This window comes from Ailuropoda melanoleuca, chromosome 14 (assembly GCF_002007445.2).
Source record: "Ailuropoda melanoleuca isolate Jingjing chromosome 14, ASM200744v2, whole genome shotgun sequence".
In the NCBI taxonomy this organism is placed as follows: Eukaryota; Metazoa; Chordata; class Mammalia; order Carnivora; family Ursidae; genus Ailuropoda; species Ailuropoda melanoleuca.
In genome coordinates, this window is record NC_048231.1 from 43,909,913 (window position 1) to 43,928,489 (window position 18,577).

Here is an 18,577-nt window from a genome sequence, read left to right on the forward strand (position 1 = left end):
TACCACCTCCAGTCATTTCCTTAGCCTAAAACAGCTTTGCTTCCACACATCTCCTTTGGGCTGTTATTGGCAAACACGTACGTTACATTTCTATATGTTAGAGGCCCAATACTATGTTATAAACAGTATCTTATACAGTTGCCTTTTCAATCAGTTAAAAGAAAAAAAGTACTCATTTATATTGTCTTTCATAATTACATAATTATCTTTTTTAGTGCTTTTTGGTTTCTGTATGGATCCAAATTCCTCTCTGAGGGTCACTTTCTTTTAGCCTTAAGAACTTCCTTTGGGGTGGGACACCTGGGTGGCTCAGTCAGTTAAGCATCCAACTCTTGATTTCGGCTCAGGTCATGATCTCAGGGTTGTGAGATAGAGCCCTGCATCAGGTCCTGTGTCAGGCTGTGCACGGAGTGTGGAGCCTGCTTAGGATTCTCTCTTTCCCTCTCTCTCTGCCCCTCCATCCCTTCATGCTCACTCTCTCCCTCTTAAAAAAGAAAAGAAAAGAAAAGAAAAGAAAAGAAACGAACTTCCTTTGGGAAAAAAGACTTCCTTTGATATTTCTTATAAGTCAGATGTGAAAGCAACAAATTCCCTCAGGCCTTGTCTGTCTGGAGAATTTCTTTATTTTGCCTTCAGGTTTTGAAAGCTAGTTTTGCTGGATATAGGATTCTTGGTTGACAGTTTTTTCTTTGAGCACCTTGAGTATGCTATCCCACTGCCTTTCCACCTCTGTTTTTTTCTGCTGAGAATTCAGCTGTTAGTCTTATGGGGGTTCTCTTATAAGTAACAAGTCATTTCTGGCTTGCTGTGTTTAAGATTTTCACTTTTTCTTTGACTTCAGCACTTTTACTATGTTGTGTGTTCTGATGTGTTTAGGCTCTTTACTTTTATCCAACTTGGAGTTTGTTGTGCTTCCTACACATACAGGTTTTGTTTTTCAATGAATTTGGGAAGTTTTTAGCCGTTATTTCTTCAGATACTTTTTTCTGCTCCTTCTACTCTCTTCTCCTTCTGGTACTTCCATTTCGTGTATAATGGTACACTCGATGGTGTCCCACATTTCTCTGAGCGCTGCTCATTTTCCTTCATTCTTTTTCTCTCTGTTCTAGCAGAAAACAGTTCTATGTGAGTTTCTTGCCTTGCAGATTCCTGACAATAAGAGCTATGTAGATTAAGTCTTAAGTGAGGCACAGACCCATTGTTGTGGGATTTCTGATGATTTTTTTTAGATATCTCTACTCCATTTGGAGACTGAAACAAACTTCTTCTCGTGTCCCTTTGCCTCTCACTGAGCATGTGTCTTTTGGAGAGCTGCCCCTGCCTCATGCCTTGTCCCTTCTTCCAGGCATCTGTTGTGTCTGGGGCTGGGTTAGGGCTCTGAGTTTTCAGCTCCCTCTCGTCTCTGGTCAAGGCCATTTCTCTTCCTTTAGCCCCAGGTCAGCTCTGCACAGAGTTTATTGTGTGTGTCTCAGGACTAGTGGACCATCTTTGCAAGCAGAACTGGCAGCTTCTTGGGAGAATCATTGGAGGCACATTCTCAAATGTGTTGTAAAATGGTTAATATGCATGGCAGCTGCATCTTAAAATTGAAGAAATCTCTAAGTAAACTGCTTAGGCAAACACTTGAAAGCAAAGACTTGTCCACGGGCTTTCCCCTGGAATCTAGCACTCTTCTCTCTCCCAGCTGTCTGGGCTTATGGCCAGGTGTGCCCTAACCAGGTGTGCTTTGCCCTAATAGTGAACTGTAGTGACCTCTCTCAGATAGCCACTCCCTGTGGCTGTGGGCCAGACACACACTTCAGCACTGGGAGGTCTCTCAGGTTGATCTTGCTAACTCCTCTGTTGTCATGTCTGCTGCCTACACCTGGGTTGGGAGAGTCAGGGCTCCTCCTGCCAATAATGCATATATATGTGCATGTATGTGCTTGTTGCAGGTCAAACATGCGTTGACATCAAGGACAATGTGGTGGATGAAGGGTTCTACTTCACCCCCAAAGGAGACGACCCGTGCCTGAGCTGCACCTGCCATGGTGGGGAGCCCGAGATGTGTGTTGCTGCCCTCTGTGAGAGGCCCCAGGGCTGCCAGCAGTACCGCAAGGACCCCAAGGAATGCTGCAAGTTCATGTGCCTGGACCCAGGTGAGACTGATGGTGGGTCATGTGTCAGCCCCCCCTATTCTGAGCTAGAGCCCAGATGTCCCTTTGCTTTCTCAGTGGCGGGGACTCATGAGAGCGCATGACATGTGTCATAGCAGTGGTGGCAGCATTTGTTTACAGAGCTGTCCTGCCAGCTTTGACGGCCAGCTACTCTTGTGGGCATGTGTGTGTCACATGACCCAGGCTTCTCTAGCTGCCACCTCACAGGTTGGCTTGTGTCAGCTCTCAGGTAGGTAACAATTATTGTACACCAGTGAACTTGAACTTGAGTGTGGGTGTCTGCTCATGAATCAGCTGTAACCGATGGCTTCAAACCTCACCTTTCTCCTCTCAAGACTTACGTCCCCATTTGAGCTCTTTTCTGAGTATGGTGATGTGGAGGGTAATGACAGTTTTTATTGCTTATAGTCATCGATTTTTGCTCTTAAAATCTTCTAGAAAAAGATTAAATATTACCCTCGTTTTGAGAAAGAAACTTTCTACCAAGTGGTGTTTGTGGTTAGACACTATGCAGGCATGTGGTCTCTAGACAGCCCTCTTTCTTTCCTTTCCGGGAAAAAAAAAAAGAGAGCAGCAGGTAGCAACCTGCTCTGTACAACCATTAGTGGGCATCACACTCCATACAGCATGCTGGATTATTCTTCACATCAGTGCAGTTGGCATCTCTGTGAATTCATAATCTCAAGAGAAATGTAAATCAAAAGTATGAATTTGTTTTTTTATCTTGGCAGTGTGAGAGAGACGTGGACAGGGACTTGTGGAAGTCCCTAAGCTCATGGATCCCGTAGAAGAGAAGCTTGGGCAGGGCGTGGTGGCCATCTCCATCCTCCAGGGCCCCTGTGAAGGAGAAACTGGTTTGCCTAGTGGTGGTGGGACAGGAGTTGGAACTGGTGTATGAGGGCCACAATAACTAGAGCTTTCATTAAGTAGAGAGTTGTCAGTGTCCCTGCATGCCAGGAAGGCCTTCTGGGGGAGAGGGCAAAGCAGTGTCAGAGGGTGTCTGAGGTTTTGCCGAATCAGACACTTTGGCACATGTCCCAGATGTGCAATCAGCTGTGAAGAGTACAGAGGAGCCTACCAGGGAGAATGGAGCTCAGTGAAGGGTACACTTGGGCCTCCCCAACTCACAGAGTAGATTGTATCTGCTTGTATAAGATTCATTCCTGTGGGATTCTGACAAGCACTGATGGGTGCTTACCAGGTCTCCTGTTTCCTGGCCACATCACTCTGAACCTCCAGCTCACTTACCTTCCACAGGAGTCAGACTCTGGCTTTCACAAGCCACATCACTGGATTTCTCATTCCATATCTTAGTGTCCACCAGTATTGCCTTACCTCTCCATCCAGGCTTTGTCAGAATGACCAGGCCTATATAAGGCCTGTAGGGCCTGCCCAGTCCTGAGGACTTCTCAGCAGAGCAGGGCTCTCAGGGCATCTGGATGAGACCACGGCTGCTGCAGGCCATTCTCCTGTGCATTCTCAGAGCAGCTTATCCAGGGCATCTGCCTGCCTATTATTCAGCCTTACTTTTCAGGCTCCTAACTGCTTCCCAAGCTGAGCGTTTTCTCCTGGGAAGTGCCTGTATTCCAACAAGGACAGACACACTGCTGCCCAAACTGGGGACGTTGGGAAAGTATCCCCTTCAAGAAGGCAAGGATATCTGCCCTCACCACTCTGTTCAGGGTTGTACCAGGAGGTCAAGGACAATGCCAGAAAATGGAAGGGTATCCAGACCAGAAGGGGAAAATGAAATCATTTTTTTTTTAGTAGATGACATGATTGTCCGCATAGAAAATCCCAGAGGATCTATAAGAAAGTTACTACAACTAGTAAGTGTGTTTAGCAAGGTCTCCACATACAAGGGCAATATATAAAGCTCCACTGTTTTTATATATACTACCTGTGAACAGTTGGAAATTGAAATATCTAAGAAAGTACCGTTTATAGTAGCACCAAAAAAAACATGAAATACTTAGGTATAAGCCTTACAAATATGTGCACAATCTGTATGCTACAAAGCATAAAATACTGATGAAAAAAATTAAAGGTGTAAATAAAAGGAGAGGTATACCATGTTCATGGATCATAAGACTCAATATCATTAGGCAGTTAATTCCCCCCAAATTATCTATGGATACAATGCTGTCCTAACCCAAATTCCAGCAGACTTTTTACAGACATTGACAAACTGATCTAAAATTTATGTAGAGGAGTGCCTGGCTGGCTCAGTCAGTGGAGCACATGACTCTTGATCTTAGCGTTGCAAGTTTGAGTCCCATGTTAGGTGTAGAGATTACTTTAAAATTTAAAAAAAAAAATTAAAAAATAAAATAAATAAAACTTATGTGAAAGACAAAGGAATTAAAATAGCTAAAACAGTTTTTGAAAAGAACGAAGTTGGAGGATTCATGGTACCTGATTTAAAACTTACTGTACGGTCATAGTAATCAAAACAGTGGTATTATCAAAAGAAGAGACACAGATCAGTGGAACAGAGTAGTCTAGAAATAGTCCCACACTTACATGGTCAACTAATATTTGACAACAGTACAAAGGCAGTTAAATCGAGAAAGGATATTTTTTAACAAATGGTGCTGGAACAACTGGACATCCTTATGCAAAATATATATACACACACATATACCTTTAATTACACATCTTACTATGTATAAGAATTAACTCAAAATGGTCATAGACCCAACTGTCAAACCTTAAATTGTAAAACTTCTAGAGGAAAATATATGCTCCAAAAAAATAAAGTCTGTTAAAAGAAAATAGAAAACATAGAAAAATCTGTGTGGCCTTGGGATAGGCAACATTTATAGCTGACATCAAAAGCATGATCCACAAAATTTCTTTTGTGGATTTCTTTTGATAAATTGTACTTGATCAAAGTTGAAAACTTCTGCCTTTTGAAAGTTGTTTAAGGAAATGAAAAGATGAGTCACCATCAGGGAAAAAAATATGTGCACAACACAAATCAGACAGAAGTCTTGTATTCAGAGTATATAAAGACTCTAAAAACTCAAGAAAGCAAACCACTCTATTAAGTGGGGAAGAGATTAATATGACACTTCACCAAAGAAGGTACATGATGGCAGCCAAGCAGCTGAAAAGATGCTCAGCGCTAGTCACTAGGGGAACAGATTGAATCCACTTGGGGTACCACAGCTAATGGAAGACTAAAATAGTACAACTGCCAACTCTGAGCAGTGACCCAGGTGCAGAGCGACTGCCCCTCTCACAGTGCTCTTCCCCTCCCATCCTGCACTGGTGCCCTGGGATGGCCTGGCGTCATGAGGCTCCAAGAGGTGAGATGAGGTGCCCAGCTGTGTAGCTGCCAGGAACGGAACCCATGTTAGAGTCCAGGGCATCGCCCTCTGGTTCCTGCTGAGCTGCTGCTTCACCTGCTGTCTCTCGGAGATTTGAAACCGTTAACCACGTAACCAGGCTCCGTGAAATGGAGTACTTCACGCACAGGTTGGGCAGCCAGCCACGTGGAGAGGACCTGGCATCAGACCAAGGGTCAGGCCAGGTGGACTTCAGGACACCATCAGTTCCAACAGCATCTACCCCAGCAGGACATGGATTCTGGGGCCCAAGGGCTAGCTACGCACCAGTAGCCTGGAAGACAGAAGACAGCCCCCCACCTGGTATTATCCAGAGCCCCATAGGGGGACCAGCCATGGTGTGAGTCCCCAGGGACCCAAGAGCTGCCTTCTGGCTCCTAGGACAGTGCTGTCTTCTTTGTGTCTGACTGCAGGTGGCTTTCTTCTAGGGGATGCTTTCTCCTTCCTGGTAATCAGCATGGAGGGATGGTCAGGGACCTTGAATGTTCCTTGAGTTATTTTGGAAGTAATTAATAAGAGTCATTGCAAACGGACTGCTGCTTTAGGCCCCCTTGGGATCTCTGAGCTGGCCACCAATTAACAGACAGTCAGCAGCCCCTGAGCTGACAGACTCCCTCCCACAGACAGAGACAGAATGTTCCCTTGAGACTGGAGGAGGGGAGGATCAGAGGCACCAAAAAAGCAACTAATTGCTGAGAGGATGTACCCTTTCCACATACTTACTTCCCAAGTGTTGGCAGCATAAGTGCAGCTTTGAGGGAAGCTCTCTGGCCCTGTGGGAGGAGGGCAGGAGTGAGCTCGGACCATCTCCGTTGGTATGGAGCAGGCTGGGCCAGCTGAAGCAGCCACAGGGGCCTGGTCTCTCTCATGGAATCCATGTTGGCCACGAAGCGTCTTCTTGGGGCTGGTGGTTGGGGACCTGCCCGCATGGCTGTCACGGAGTTGGAAGTCGACAGTTCTTCCACCCATGTGGAGTCCTGCTTCCAGTGGCTACAGGTCACTCTCCCCCACACACACACACCCCACTGAGGCCTCCGTGGCCGTCCCTCTGGGTCGTGGAGGCGGGTATTCCCGGCACCACTTCCTGGTTCTGTTACTCTATGACTTGGTACGAGTGGCCCGGCTCACCTAGGTGAGAGCCCCTGGAGAGGTCTGTCACACTGTCGGCGCTCAGCCAGTGCAAGCCTCTTCCCTCACCCCTCGTCCCGTGATCATCGTCCGAGCTCCCCCACAGCAGCTCCACAGCAGGCACGTGACAAGCACTGGGGCACCAGGGCAACGCAGGTGTCTCCACGTGGGCACTGTCAGCATGTGGGGCTGAGCACTGTGATGTGGGCCCTTCTTGTGCTCAGCAGGGTGTTGACGGCATCCCTGGCCTCTACCCGCTGGATGCCAGGAGTGCCTCCACCCTCGAGGCATTGATGGTGAAAGTGTCTCCAGACGTTGCCAGATGTTTCCTGGGAGTTACAGTGTCGCCCAGGTGAGCATCCCTGGTCTCGGGTCCAGGAGCTTGGTCACATGTGCCTGATTTTGTACTGTGTGGTTGGGGGCACAGGGGCCCACAACAGAGATTCTTAGGCAGAAGGGGCTGATCGCATGGGACTTAGTCCTAGGCTGGAAGGTAAAATATTTTTCCTGGCCCACGATTTACTTCTCTCCTTTGGTGTTATCACAGTATTCATGACTCTGAGCTGGTTCATTTCTGCCATCTCTCCTAAGCTCGTCACGTGCAGGGAATCAGGAAGCAAGTGCTTTTCCACATACCTGCCTGGTGGTGAAAGGCTGTGGCCTTGCCATAGCACTAAGCACCTGGGGGGTTAGGCTGTCCTTTTCTGAGAACAGCCGGTTTCCTTCCATCCTTGTAACAGATGGCAACAGCCTGTTCGACTCCATGGCCAGTGGGATGCGTCTGATTGTTAGCTGCATCTCCTCCTTCCTCATCTTGTCGCTGCTGCTTTTCATGGTCCACCGGCTTCGCCAGAGGCGGCGGGAGCGCATCGAGTCCCTGATTGGAGCCAACTGTGAGTGCGCCTGGCCCTGCCTATGACAGCCACAGTGGAGGCCCGGCTCCAGGCTGTGTTCCATTTGGGGTGGGAGGGCACAGGAAGGGGCAAAGAGGAAGGAGAGGATGTTGAAAAGGGGTGCCCCAGCGTGTCCCTGTCCCACCCATTCACCTGCTCCTGGGCTGAGCACACATCTGGGGAACTAGAGGAACTGTCCTGGGGACCTGAAATTGGGCTCCCCTGGCTCCCTGGCCCTCCAGGCCTTGAAGCAGGACCCGCAGGTGCCGCTGTGTGTTCAGATGGGTGATGTTACCCTTTCCGGCAGCCTGGACCGTGAGTGGGCCACCTGCCAGGGGCACAGGGGCAGAGCAGCAGACGCCCGGAGCTGTTGGGCAGCTTAGGGTGTGACTTGCCTTCCTCAGCTCAAGTTCTCTGCAGTGAGCAGCCTGTGCCCTCAGTAGAGCTGCTGGAGTCGCTCCTTGTCTCAGCGAGCAAGCCAGGCTCCCCAGCGCCCAGTCGCCCACTCCGTGTGGGGAGCGGTGGGATGGTGGCAGACCCCAAGGGCTCGAGGGCTGGAGGGCTCCGAATCAAGGTGGAGGGAGTGCTGAGGGACTGTGCCAGCTGCAGTCAGGGGCCTCACGGCTCTGAGAGCCAGCACGGTCCTTCCACAGACCCTCGGTTCTCACCAGGCCAGCCTCAGCTGGAGAGCTGTGGTGACGGCGGGGCAGCAGAAGTGGCAGGAAGTAGTGATGGCTGCACGTGTGTGGGGGCCAGGGATACCCTGAAGGAGGGGGTCCGGGTGAGAGATTCCAGGCTCTCGTGTGGGCAGCCGGGCACACAAGTGTGACTGTCAGCATGCCTGATTCCTTGGGCCTGGGGGTGGCAGGTCCAGCCTCAGGGGGTGGGTGACTCGGGCTGAGCCGGGCATCTTTGAGGGAAGTGACTCTGTTGCTTGTCTCTCCCTGCGGTTGCCCAGTGCACCACTTCAACCTCGGCCGGAGGATCCCCGGCTTTGATTATGGCCCAGACGGGTTTGGCACCGGCCTCACACCATTACACCTTTCCGATGACGGGGAAGGCGGCACGTTCCACTTCCACGACCCTCCGCCTCCCTACACCGCATACAAGTACCCGGACATCGACCAGCCTGATGACCCACCACCACCCTACGAGGCCTCCATCAACCCTGACAGCGTGTTCTACGACCCCGCAGGTGCTTCCCCCCGGGGGACAGGGAGCAGCACTAACCGTCCGCCGTGTGCAGCAAGAGGCCCAGGGGTCCTCCTCCCCAGCCCATAGGACCCCGAACCTCCACTTCTTCCTGGCCTTCTGCTTTCCCCTTGGGCTTCCCTTTAAGGTGGAAGGAAGCGCCGTCTGTCGGTAGGCAGGCTCTTCCCAGGGTTGCCCGTGCAGGTGAGCACTGGCAGTGCCCACGCTGCCACTGGCCTTCCTCCCATGAACAGCTGTTAGCAAGCAGCCCTTGGGGCACACCCAGCTGGGCTCTGTGGAGAACTGGGGAGCCAGGTGCTGGTGGTTGTGGGGACAGGGTGAGCCCAGAGCTGCAGGGTCCCACCCAGAGCCAACTGCTTGACCATAAAGACACACGTGTACATGTGGTGAGCTGAAGAGACACCATCATGACGTTCCCTCCTGTCTGGAAGCAGTTCTGTGAAGAAAACATTGGTTCTGTGTTGTTGGCCCGATGACTTGAATCTGTTGTCCATCTGATACCACGGAAGCTCATTCCTCACAGCTGTGTAGCACAGAGGGAATGCCAGGTTCCTCACCCACTGCCCGGCTTGTCCCTGTGCCTGGTGTGCAGCTCGGGTGGCCCATGCCGTTGGCCCTTGTATTAACACCCTCTAACATGCACAACCCCCCCTGTGGTCCACCAGCGGGCAGTACTCTGCTCCAAGGTGGCTGGTTCCCTGCGCACCCACGTACAATGCTGTCCTGGGGCCAGCAGTACGATGTTCGCTGGGACTGTGCCTCTGTGGTCTGTAGGCAAGACCTGGATTTGACCCCTGAACACACAGATTGTCAGTTTGCTGTCGGGGGGGTCAGGGTAGAACAGGTTTCCTGCCAGGGCTGCTGCCGGGGGGCAGCAGGTCCCAGATGCCTGCATGGAGCCAGCTGTAAGGGAGCTCGTGCTCTCCAGGGCCGGGCAAAGGGGCATGCTGGGCCCCCATGCCCAAGCTTTTGGAGAAGTTCTGTAAGGAGCAGGCACACTGAAGGGAGTGAGCTGCCACAAAGCTTCCCTCAAACCAGAGATTTCTGCAGACCCCTGTGAGGTTCGCAGAGCTGCCTACTCCGGCCCTGTTCCCTGCATTCCCCCTGCCCCCATATTCCAGCCACAGCCTGGCCACCGCCAGCCCAGTAACTTCCTCATGTCACGTGAGCCCTGCTTTGACTCCCACCAAGTCCGAGAGGATTTTCCCTCCCCCCTGACTTTGTTCTGCTGACTGTCAAAGCATGTCCCCCAACACTGCACACCATGGCTTGCTCATAGCTGTACCCCTGCACCTCGCACCTTGCCAGGTGGCAAAGGGAGGGGTAAGCACAGCTCCCCCCTCCGCCCCTACCATCGTGGGAGCATTCAGACAGGAGGAATGTCCCCTGGCTCTGTCCAGCCCTCCCTCTTCCCCTGTGCCAGACCCACCATCCTGCTGACACCCTTCTGTCTCGCTGCAGACGACGATGCCTTTGAGCCAGCAGAGGCCAGGCCGCCGACCCCAGGGGATGGGAGCGGTGACGGTGCATCACCCCGGCGCCTGGAGCACCCTCTGCCTGCCGCAGGGGCCTCTCTGGCAGACCTGGAAGACTCAGCCGACAGCAGCAGTGCCCTGCTTGTGCCCCCTGACCCTAGCCAGAGCGGGAGCACCCCAGCCACAGAGGCGCTGCCAGGGGGCGGCCGCCATAGCCGCAGTTCCCTCAGTACCGTGGTGTAGAGGATGGCCCAGCCCACGACCCTGATGGGCGGAGAGCACCTTTTTGCTGTCGAGAAAACCTTGATCCCCGTGGGAGACTTACAGGGCCCCTGAGTGAGCCTGGACCCAGCTGCACGGCTGCACACCCACTGACGGCGTGTGTGTGCGCACACAGACCACACTGGCCTCCCAAGGGAGCAGACATCTGCACCGGGTCTCCTGGAGGGCTCCAGAAACATGCATAGCTGTGGGTCCCTGTCTGTTTATTTTCAAATGGCAGAAGAATGACGAAGTTCGTTCAGACCACATGTTTCAGAAGTAGGGAACAAAGAAGGCACTGTGGGCAGGGGCCAGACCACACCTTGCTTTGGGGGGCTTGCTCGCCGCAGCATGCCATCCAGAGGAGCCTGCCAAACAGCCACTGAGCCCTGGCGGGCGGGAGGGGCACAGCCACGTACCTGCTGCATTTGTGCACTGTCAGTATTGTCTGCACTTGGTCTGCCTCAGGGTAGACGGCCTTGGAGGTTACATAGGGACTGCTCTGAGGATCCCCCCGCCCACCCAGCTGTGAACATCAAGGGTGACCCTACCCCGGGCTAGGGGCTGGCCTGGGCCTCTGGTGCCCGAGGCCCTGAGAAGGGGATCCTGGAAGGAGGTCGAACTCTGTCTTTCCAGCTGGGCTCTGCGAAGCCCAGTTCTGTGCCAGGAGGCCCTGGCCCCACCCTGTCATTTTTCTCCCCAGCATTGCTGTGCATGGCTCCCCTCAAGAGGCAGCCCTTGGGCCAAGGCCCTTAGCCACGCATGAGTGTTCTGGCCCCGGATCCTCCATTGGGGGTTAAGCCGGCTCCTGTCTGCTACCCTCTGGAGCCCCCACTCCTGTCAAATTTGCCCCTGGGCCTGGCCTGTCCCCCAACCCATCTTGTTTGTGCCATAAAGGGTTGTTTCTTTGTGGGGAGGGGTGGCTGAAATGAATGCCCTCGGCTGTGTCCATCTCCTGAAAGTCCACTTGCACACTATCACCACTGGGGTGGAGTGCCCAGGGGCCTTTGGACCAAGGGACCCTGTTGCCTGCTCCTGGGCAGTGGTCTCGTCTCCTGACACGGGGCTTTTAGCATTTCTGAGGTTTGGAGATTAAGCGGGTTCTGTGCGATTTTTCAGCACATCCCATATCTTTTCTACGTTGAATGTCTGGATCTTTTCTTTTTGTGTGTGCGCGTGTCTGTGTGTGTGTGTACATATGTGTCCAGGTTTTGCAGGTGGTGGCGGTACACCGGAACTCGGGAGTGGGGCCCCAGTTGTTTCCCAGGCCAGTTGTGACGTCTTAAGTGGCACTGAGGCACGGCCAGGTCTGCACCTCCGCCCCTTGGCTGAGAGCATGGAGCCCTGCTCCTGGTGCCTCGTGTAGCCTTTCCAGACCAGCATGCAGTGACCGGAGGGTTGACTAGAAGTGGGTACTTTGTGGTGACAGACCTCCGTGGCACGTTCTCACACTCTCCCATTGGAAACCCGTGTGTTCTTCCAGTATGGAATGAGATTTTTTAGTTGCCCTATACAACTTTCATCCCCCGAGCCGGCCAGAGGTGTAAATTCTGAACTGCCTGTCCAGGCTCACAGGATCCAGAGTGCTGGAGGCAGGCTCCAGGCAGGCGGGCTGCATGCCAAGCAGGCCTGAGCTCCCCTTGCCAAAGGGCTGCTCCTTTGAGAATGGCATCCCCACACTGGCTGCTGAAGACGAAGCAGGAAGCGTGTTGTGCCTCCAGAGTGCTGGGCTCAGAGCAGCTGAGGGCTGGAGCAGCAGTCACGGGTCTTACTGGTGCCAGGTGAGTGTCCTGAGCGTGTCTGCTTTGGAGTGACCACCCCAGCGGAGCACAGAAGGGCCTGACCTCTACAGCTGAGAGTCCCGCACAACTCCCATGTCTCTGGCCCATGCCTCAGAACCATGTGTAGAGGGCAGGGCAGTGGCACAAGGTGCGTGGGACTGGGGAGCTCCCTGTGGGGACTGAAGGACTGCTGGGGCCAGTCAGGCACACAGGAGGCATTGAGGAGGGAGTGACCAGAAACGGTGGGCCTGCTTCTGGACTGGCCAGGGCTCTGTCCCAGCACCGGGGTGCTCAGCCCGCTGGTGTCAGAGGCCCGTGTGCAGTGCTGCTCCAGACCCCCGCCTGCTGTGTGTGCAGGAGTTGGTGCCCAGGAGCTGTCCTCCCCTGGAGGGTGGTTGTGAGGGGAACAAGGCGGGAGCTGGGGTCTGCCTGGGGCTTCTCGGCCTCCTGCCCGGTTGCCACCCTCTCTAAGATCTGACTGTGCTCATGGTCCGATGAAGAATCCCGAGGCCAACCCTAGCGAAGACTCGTGCTCCTGTGAGAGACTGGGCCCCCAGAGGTACAGGCCAAGCTCTTGGGAGGGGCCTCCTCCCCCAGGTCCTGACTTACCTGGTGGAGGAAGGAGCTGAAACTGTACATTGTCTCAATGCCTGTTTTTTATGTTTTCCTTTCACTAAGGGTTTTTAGTTTGGGTTTATTTTTGGTTGGGTTCGCACTAATCCTTTTCTTAAGATGCTGTGAGAACCATTTCATCCAAATGCCAAATAAATTTGTGTTCTGGAAGAGGTGTGGTCAGTCCTTGGTGTGACCCAAGTGGGGACGGGAGACTCCAGCCAAGTCGGGGCTGTGCGACCCCGTGGTGGGGATGGGCGGATGAAGGGATCTGTGCAAGCCAGGCCACACGTGGCTCTCCACGATGCCCCTGCTGGTTCTCTCTGATCATGGCCCTTTCAGTAATTTTCCAGTTTGTGGTGGAGAACAAAAGGGTGCCCAGGGGACTCAACCTCAGACAGGTCCTTGTGCTCACCTTCCTAACCCAGCATTCCTGGCAACTGGCTCCAGGTTGGGCATTGGGGGCCCAGGGGCTGGGTGGGTGAGGGGCCAGGGTTAGGAAAGGAACAGGGAGTCCCTTGATGGGGATAGGAGCCTTGACGACAGGTCCCTCATTCCTGAACACACCTGCTGGGGCGGTGAGGGGTCCTGAGTGCCATCAGCATTGCTGACAGCACCCCTTCCCCGAAGTGGGAAGAGCCTGGCCCTCTGGAGATTGGAAAGAGGTATCACCACCGCCCTCCCTTCACCCCACTGGCACAGTCATGCTCACATCCACAGGCACACACATTGCCAGATACAGAGCTCTTTCCAAACTGTCACCTTCCCAGTTACACCAAGGAACAGAGAAATCAGCCCCACTTTCCAGGAGAGCGAATTGAGGGAACGGGCTCAGGCCACAGTCTGGGGTCAGGGCCGTGGGAGAGCTGCAGCTTCCCAGATGGTGGGATGATCCCCCAAAGGAAGGTCTTGCCCCAGGTGTACAGGGGGCACACCTGTACAAGGGAGGCTATGGGGCAGGGAGTGGTCCCAGGCCCACAACAGAGGGGAAAGACTCCCTCCCACCCCAGTCTCAAAAGTCAAGAGCACTGGGTTTCAAGGTGCCCTCCTCCTTGATCTTCTCTCCTTGCTTGGTGGCTTTGGCATGTCACTCCTGGTCTCCAGCCTCCATTTCCTCATCTTTAAATGGGCATCCTAGCGTCACACCCATTCACTGAGAGAGTCTGTTTAAAGCGCTTCGCTCCAGTGAATGCCAGCGATTGTTGCTGGCACACGGCTGCAGCCCTGGGATCAGAGCCGGTGCCTGCTGATCTCAGACCTCTCTCTTCCCTGCTGGTGGCCCTGCCTGGACACCGCCCCCTCGGACCCTCTCTGCAGTGGCCTGCCAATGAGCCCACAGTTAGCCACACCCCTAGCCCACCCCACTAACAGCCGCCTCGCCTGCCCCACTGTCTTCTGGCACCTTCCAGTCCTCTGGAGTCTGTGGCTGCTGCACCATGCAGTCTCCGGGCTTTGTACTCGCCTTCCTCGCCGTGCCACTGGTGGTGTGCGGGGACTCAGAGGGTGAGCACCTGGACCCTGCCCTTCTGCTTCCTCATAGCTCCCCCTTCTCCTGCTAAGCCCTGCCACTGGGAGGTTTCCTTGGGGGAGGAGATATTGGGGTCTGGGACAGAAGAGCAGGGTCTGTGCTAGCCTCCTCTGGCCTAAGCCCTGCACCCCCATTCCTGGACCCTGGCTGGGATGGAGCTCGGAGAGGACTCAGATGGCTGTCCCTCATCTCAGTCCCCTGTCCACTGTCCGCAGGCACCTGGTGCTACGACTCCCAGGACCTGAAGTGTGGTGAGGACAGAGTGTCGTGTGATGCTGTGTGGGATGTCTTTGTCCTGTGACCACTAGACAGTCTGGTGCTAGTGTGACCCAAAAGCTGTGGCATGCTGAGCTGCTGTGGTCTCTGCAGGCTTCTGTCTGGAGTCCTGGGTCGCAGGGGCTGTCTGGGCACCAGGAGGCATGCGCGTGACCGTCCCCCTGCATGCGTGTCCAGGTCTGTTGCTGGTGTGACCTGGATCCTGCCACGTGTGCCAAGCTGTTCGTATCGGTGGGGCCTGTGAGCCTGCTGGTGTGGCCAGCCCATGTGCGAGCAGGGGGTACAGGTGCCCAGTGTGGGCATGGGACCGTCATGCCAGGAGACTCTCCGTTTCACCCCCGTTCCCTGTGGGGCAGTCTCCCTGCAGGTGACTGTGTGTCAGAGTATGGTCCAGACCAGGTGGTGCCTGCCTGCGTAAGAGTGTCACAAACATTGTGGTCCAGTCAGGTCGGCAGGGTGTGTGAGGCAGTTGTGATCTGTCTAGTTGTGTGTGGGATGGGGTGAGCAGGGATGAACTTCCTCAGGCTGGGCAATTCTCTGTATATGTGTGCAAAGGAGCACTGCCTTCCTCTGTGTACCCCCAAGTTGCCTCCCTGACCGCCCCCACAGATTCCTGGCCTTGTTCCCTCAGGCCCCACCCACTGGAAGGAGATGGCCCCTGCCTGTGGGGGCCCAGCCCAGTCCCCCATCAACATTGACCTTCACCTGGTCCAGCAGGACCCCACCCTGGGACCTTTCATCTTCCAAGGCTACAGCTCAGCACCTCCAGGCCCATGGACCCTGGAAAATGATGGCCATACAGGTCAGTACCCTGGGACCAGGACCCCCACAGACAGGAGCAGGAGCCCCCCTGGGAGTGGGAACTGCTGCTCCCCCCCACACACACAGGGATCAAAATCTCCACAGTCAGCACCAGAACGGCCACACACATTGGTAAAGACACTCTCAACAGGGGTCATGAAGCCCCATATACAGGGGTCAGGACCCCCCAACAATAGCCATTGCCCCCTAGGACCGGGAGTCAGGACATTCCCAGAAGTCAGAGCCCCCCCCCCCACAGCACCAGGATGCCTCAGAATTCATCACAACCCCCCAATATCACACATAGCTGTAATGGGTCCAAACTGCAGCCACAGGAGGGCCACCCTCTCCCCCATCCTTGCAGGGTGGATTATTTCCCCTGCAGTCTGCTGACCCACAGAGGGGCCTGGATACCAAATGAGGTCCTGATTCCATGGAAGCCCAGCCAGGGAGCAGACTGGCCCGAAGGGGACCTGTGCTGGCACCCTGGGCTCTAATAGCACAAGGGTGGGCAGGTGGGAGGAAAGAGAGAGTCACACGCTCCTCTACCCTCAGTGCTGCTCCACCTGGACACTGGCCTGCAGAGCCGCCTGGAGATTCGGGGCGCCGGGCTGCCCCTGCCTGCCTACCGTGCACTGCAGCTGCACTTCCACTGGGGAGGCCCTGGGCGAGCAGGCTCAGAGCACAGCCTAGATGGGCAGCGCCGCCCCATGGAGGTGGGCTTGGGCATGGGGTAGGGTGGTGGGAGAGCCCCGTGGAAGGGGCAGCTGGTACCTCTCATGATCTGTGCCTCTCCAGATGCACGTGGTCCACATGAACACGAGGCACCAGAGCCTGGAGGAGGCTCGAAGTCACCCTGACGGGCTGGCTGTGCTGGCGGTGCTGCTGGCGGTGAGGGAGGGACAAAGGAGCTCTGTGAATTCTTGTGCTCTGCAAAGGGAGCAGAGTGGGCCTGTCCAGTCTGGGGGGGGGGCTGTAGGGGGAGTGCATAGGGTTTGTAGGATTTAAAGGGTTCTGTGGGAGGATGGGGCCAGCCAGAGGTCTCCCAGCTACTGGGAGCCACTTACAGTCTCCCCTAGATCCCCTCAGAGTTCCCCCTTTGGAGGCCCGTCCACTCAGAGCCCCTCTCACTTGGAGACCCCTCCCCAGGAGCAGGACACTGACAATGCCAACTTCTCCGCCCTTGTGTCGGGCCTGAAGAACGTGTCTGAGCGCGGTGAGGAGCCACGGGGTCGCGGCCGGGGCTGGGGGTTGCTGGGGGCCTGGAGCGGCCCGGCACAAGGAGGTCGGTTCCAATCCCGCCTCCCCTCCCCCGCCCAGGGGTCTCGGTGAATCTGGCTTCCACCTTCCCGCTGGCCTCCCTGCTGCCGGGTGCCTCCCGCCTTTCGCGCTACTACCGCTACTCAGGCTCGCTGACCACGCCCGGCTGCCAGCCCGCGGTCGTCTGGACGGTCTTCGAGGACGCGGTACCCATCGGGCGCGCGCAGGTGGGGCCGCCACCCCTTCCCTGGGCGGGGCTGCCCTCCTCCTTCCGTCCCCCCCGCAGCCCCGGGCCGCCCACGTCTTGACCTGTCTCTGCCCCGAACCCTCAGGTGGCCCAGTTCCAGACTGTGCTCCAGGCCGGGCTCCCCGGTTCGAGCGCCGCACCGCTCACGGACAACTTCCGCCCGCAGCAGCCTCTCCGGGGGCGCAGGGTCTCGGCCTCTCCCGGCGCCTCCATCCGCGCGGCAGCTTCGGCCCCCGCCCCGCCCCTAGCCCGTGTGCACGGGGCTCTGCTGGGCCTGGGGCTCAGTTTGTGGCTCTGCCAGAGCCCCTAGGAGCCAGATTCGACCCCTTCCCGCAATAAACGACGCTCAGAGTGACCTTGCCCTCGCGTCCCTTGCGGGGTGGGGTGGGAGCGCACTGCCTCTCCCACGGAGGCGGCATTCCTGCCCTAGCCCCGCTGAGGCCTCGGTGTGCCGCACAACAGGGAGACCCCCGAGCCTCCCTCCCATCGCAACCAGTCCCAGATCCCCACCCAGAACACCCAGACCTCCTCAGATTCCTCTGAGAGGGAGAAGGTGCCCCATTTCCAAGGAGAAAAACTCGCAAGTCGTAGAAACACCACTTGCTAAAATCTAAGACTACACATTTTATTTGGAAAAAAAAACAAAACAAAACAAAACCAAGCTGGCTGACTGACCCCAGGCCATAGTACGGGCTAAAGGGTGACTTCAACGAACTGGTTCCAGGCTCTGCTGCAGGCTGTGCTAGGTGACAGCTAGTGAAATTGCACCTAGGTGACACCGGAAAGTTAGGCTGTGGAGCCTCAGTATAGGATGACACTTGCTGGAGAGCCTGTGGTGAGGCTAAGTGAAGGGTGACGTGTCCTTGGCGTCACTGTCCGCAGCGAAGCTAAGACTAGATGCCACTGTGCCAGGCAATGTTGTCCAGTGAGAGGCTGGGTCTGTCAGTAGAGTGAAGCTGGCCAGGGTCAAGCTAATGTCCAGTTGATGCCCTGTGGACCGCGGTTGTACATCCGGGCGTCATTGCCCTGAGTGAGGCTGTGTCCAGGTGACAATGTCCCAGCCACCCACATGTCCCTAACGTCTGTTGAGTAATGTGTGGGTCACACACTATCTCAGTGCTTGGCGGCTCTGCCTCCGGCCCAAGACCCCTAAGAAAAACAAACAACAAAACCCAAAACCACAGAACCAGAAGAAACCAACGCCCTCCCCTGAGGCAGACCCTTGGGCTCTCCCCGAGGCTCTCCCGAGACTGCTACACCCCTGACCCACACCCTTCTGCAGCTCTAAGGCCAAAAGGGGAGGCTCCACCCCTCCTCCTGCCCAGACTCAGGCTCCGGCTGCGATCACCGGCTGCGCGGAGCCATCCGCACTCCTCAAACGTGGTCGCTGGCAGTCCCGAGCCTCTGTGCGTCCCGACGCCCGCACCCCAAAGCCGCAGCGCTAGCAGGCGGCGTCTGAGGCCCCTTCTCCATCCACGAGGGTGGTGGATCTGTCCATACAAATATATCCCCCGAGGGCCCTTCCAGCACCGGGTCCCGGCAGCCCTAGGCGGGGCTGCCCTCAATCCCCGCCGCCCTGCAGGGCCCCGGGCGGCAC

The 18,577-nt window shown here is 55.4% G+C and overlaps 2 protein-coding genes across 5 annotated transcripts in view; both read left to right on the top strand.

Moving 5' to 3' along the window:
* DGCR2 (DiGeorge syndrome critical region gene 2) overlaps positions 1–13,039 on the top strand; it is an 88,747-nt gene extending 75,708 nt beyond the window's left edge. For all 4 annotated transcript variants that reach the window (XM_034642572.1, XM_034642573.1, XM_034642574.1 and 1 more), the window contains 4 exons: positions 1,935–2,138; positions 7,375–7,527; positions 8,486–8,722; positions 10,201–13,039. In XM_034642572.1, coding sequence (XP_034498463.1) covers positions 1,935–2,138; positions 7,375–7,527; positions 8,486–8,722; positions 10,201–10,457 — 851 coding nt within the window. In that variant the 3' untranslated portion in view covers positions 10,458–13,039. The remainder of the gene's footprint in view (positions 1–1,934; positions 2,139–7,374; positions 7,528–8,485; positions 8,723–10,200) is intronic.
* A 125-nt stretch (positions 13,040–13,164) lies between these two features.
* Positions 13,165–17,335, top strand: LOC100466413 (carbonic anhydrase 15). The gene is made up of 8 exons (XM_034642579.1): positions 13,165–14,371; positions 14,612–14,647; positions 15,304–15,474; positions 16,029–16,189; positions 16,272–16,364; positions 16,623–16,689; positions 16,794–16,960; positions 17,066–17,335. Exons 1-8 carry the CDS (start codon positions 14,305–14,307, stop codon positions 17,288–17,290), a joined length of 987 nt encoding a protein of 328 aa, XP_034498470.1. The 5' UTR covers positions 13,165–14,304; the 3' UTR covers positions 17,291–17,335.
* The last annotated feature ends 1,242 nt before the right edge of the window (positions 17,336–18,577 follow it).

Bases quoted from the DNA above. Each gene is read 5' to 3' on its own strand.
- LOC100466413 (XM_034642579.1), top strand. From the start codon at position 14,305: ATGCAGTCTCCGGGCTTTGTACTCGCCTTCCTCGCCGTGCCACTGGTG. The intron at 15,475-16,028 runs GTCAGTACCCTG...CTCTACCCTCAG, and splicing joins GGAAAATGATGGCCATACAG to TGCTGCTCCACCTGGACACT. The intron at 16,690-16,793 runs GTGAGGAGCCAC...TCCCCCGCCCAG, and splicing joins GAAGAACGTGTCTGAGCGCG to GGGTCTCGGTGAATCTGGCT.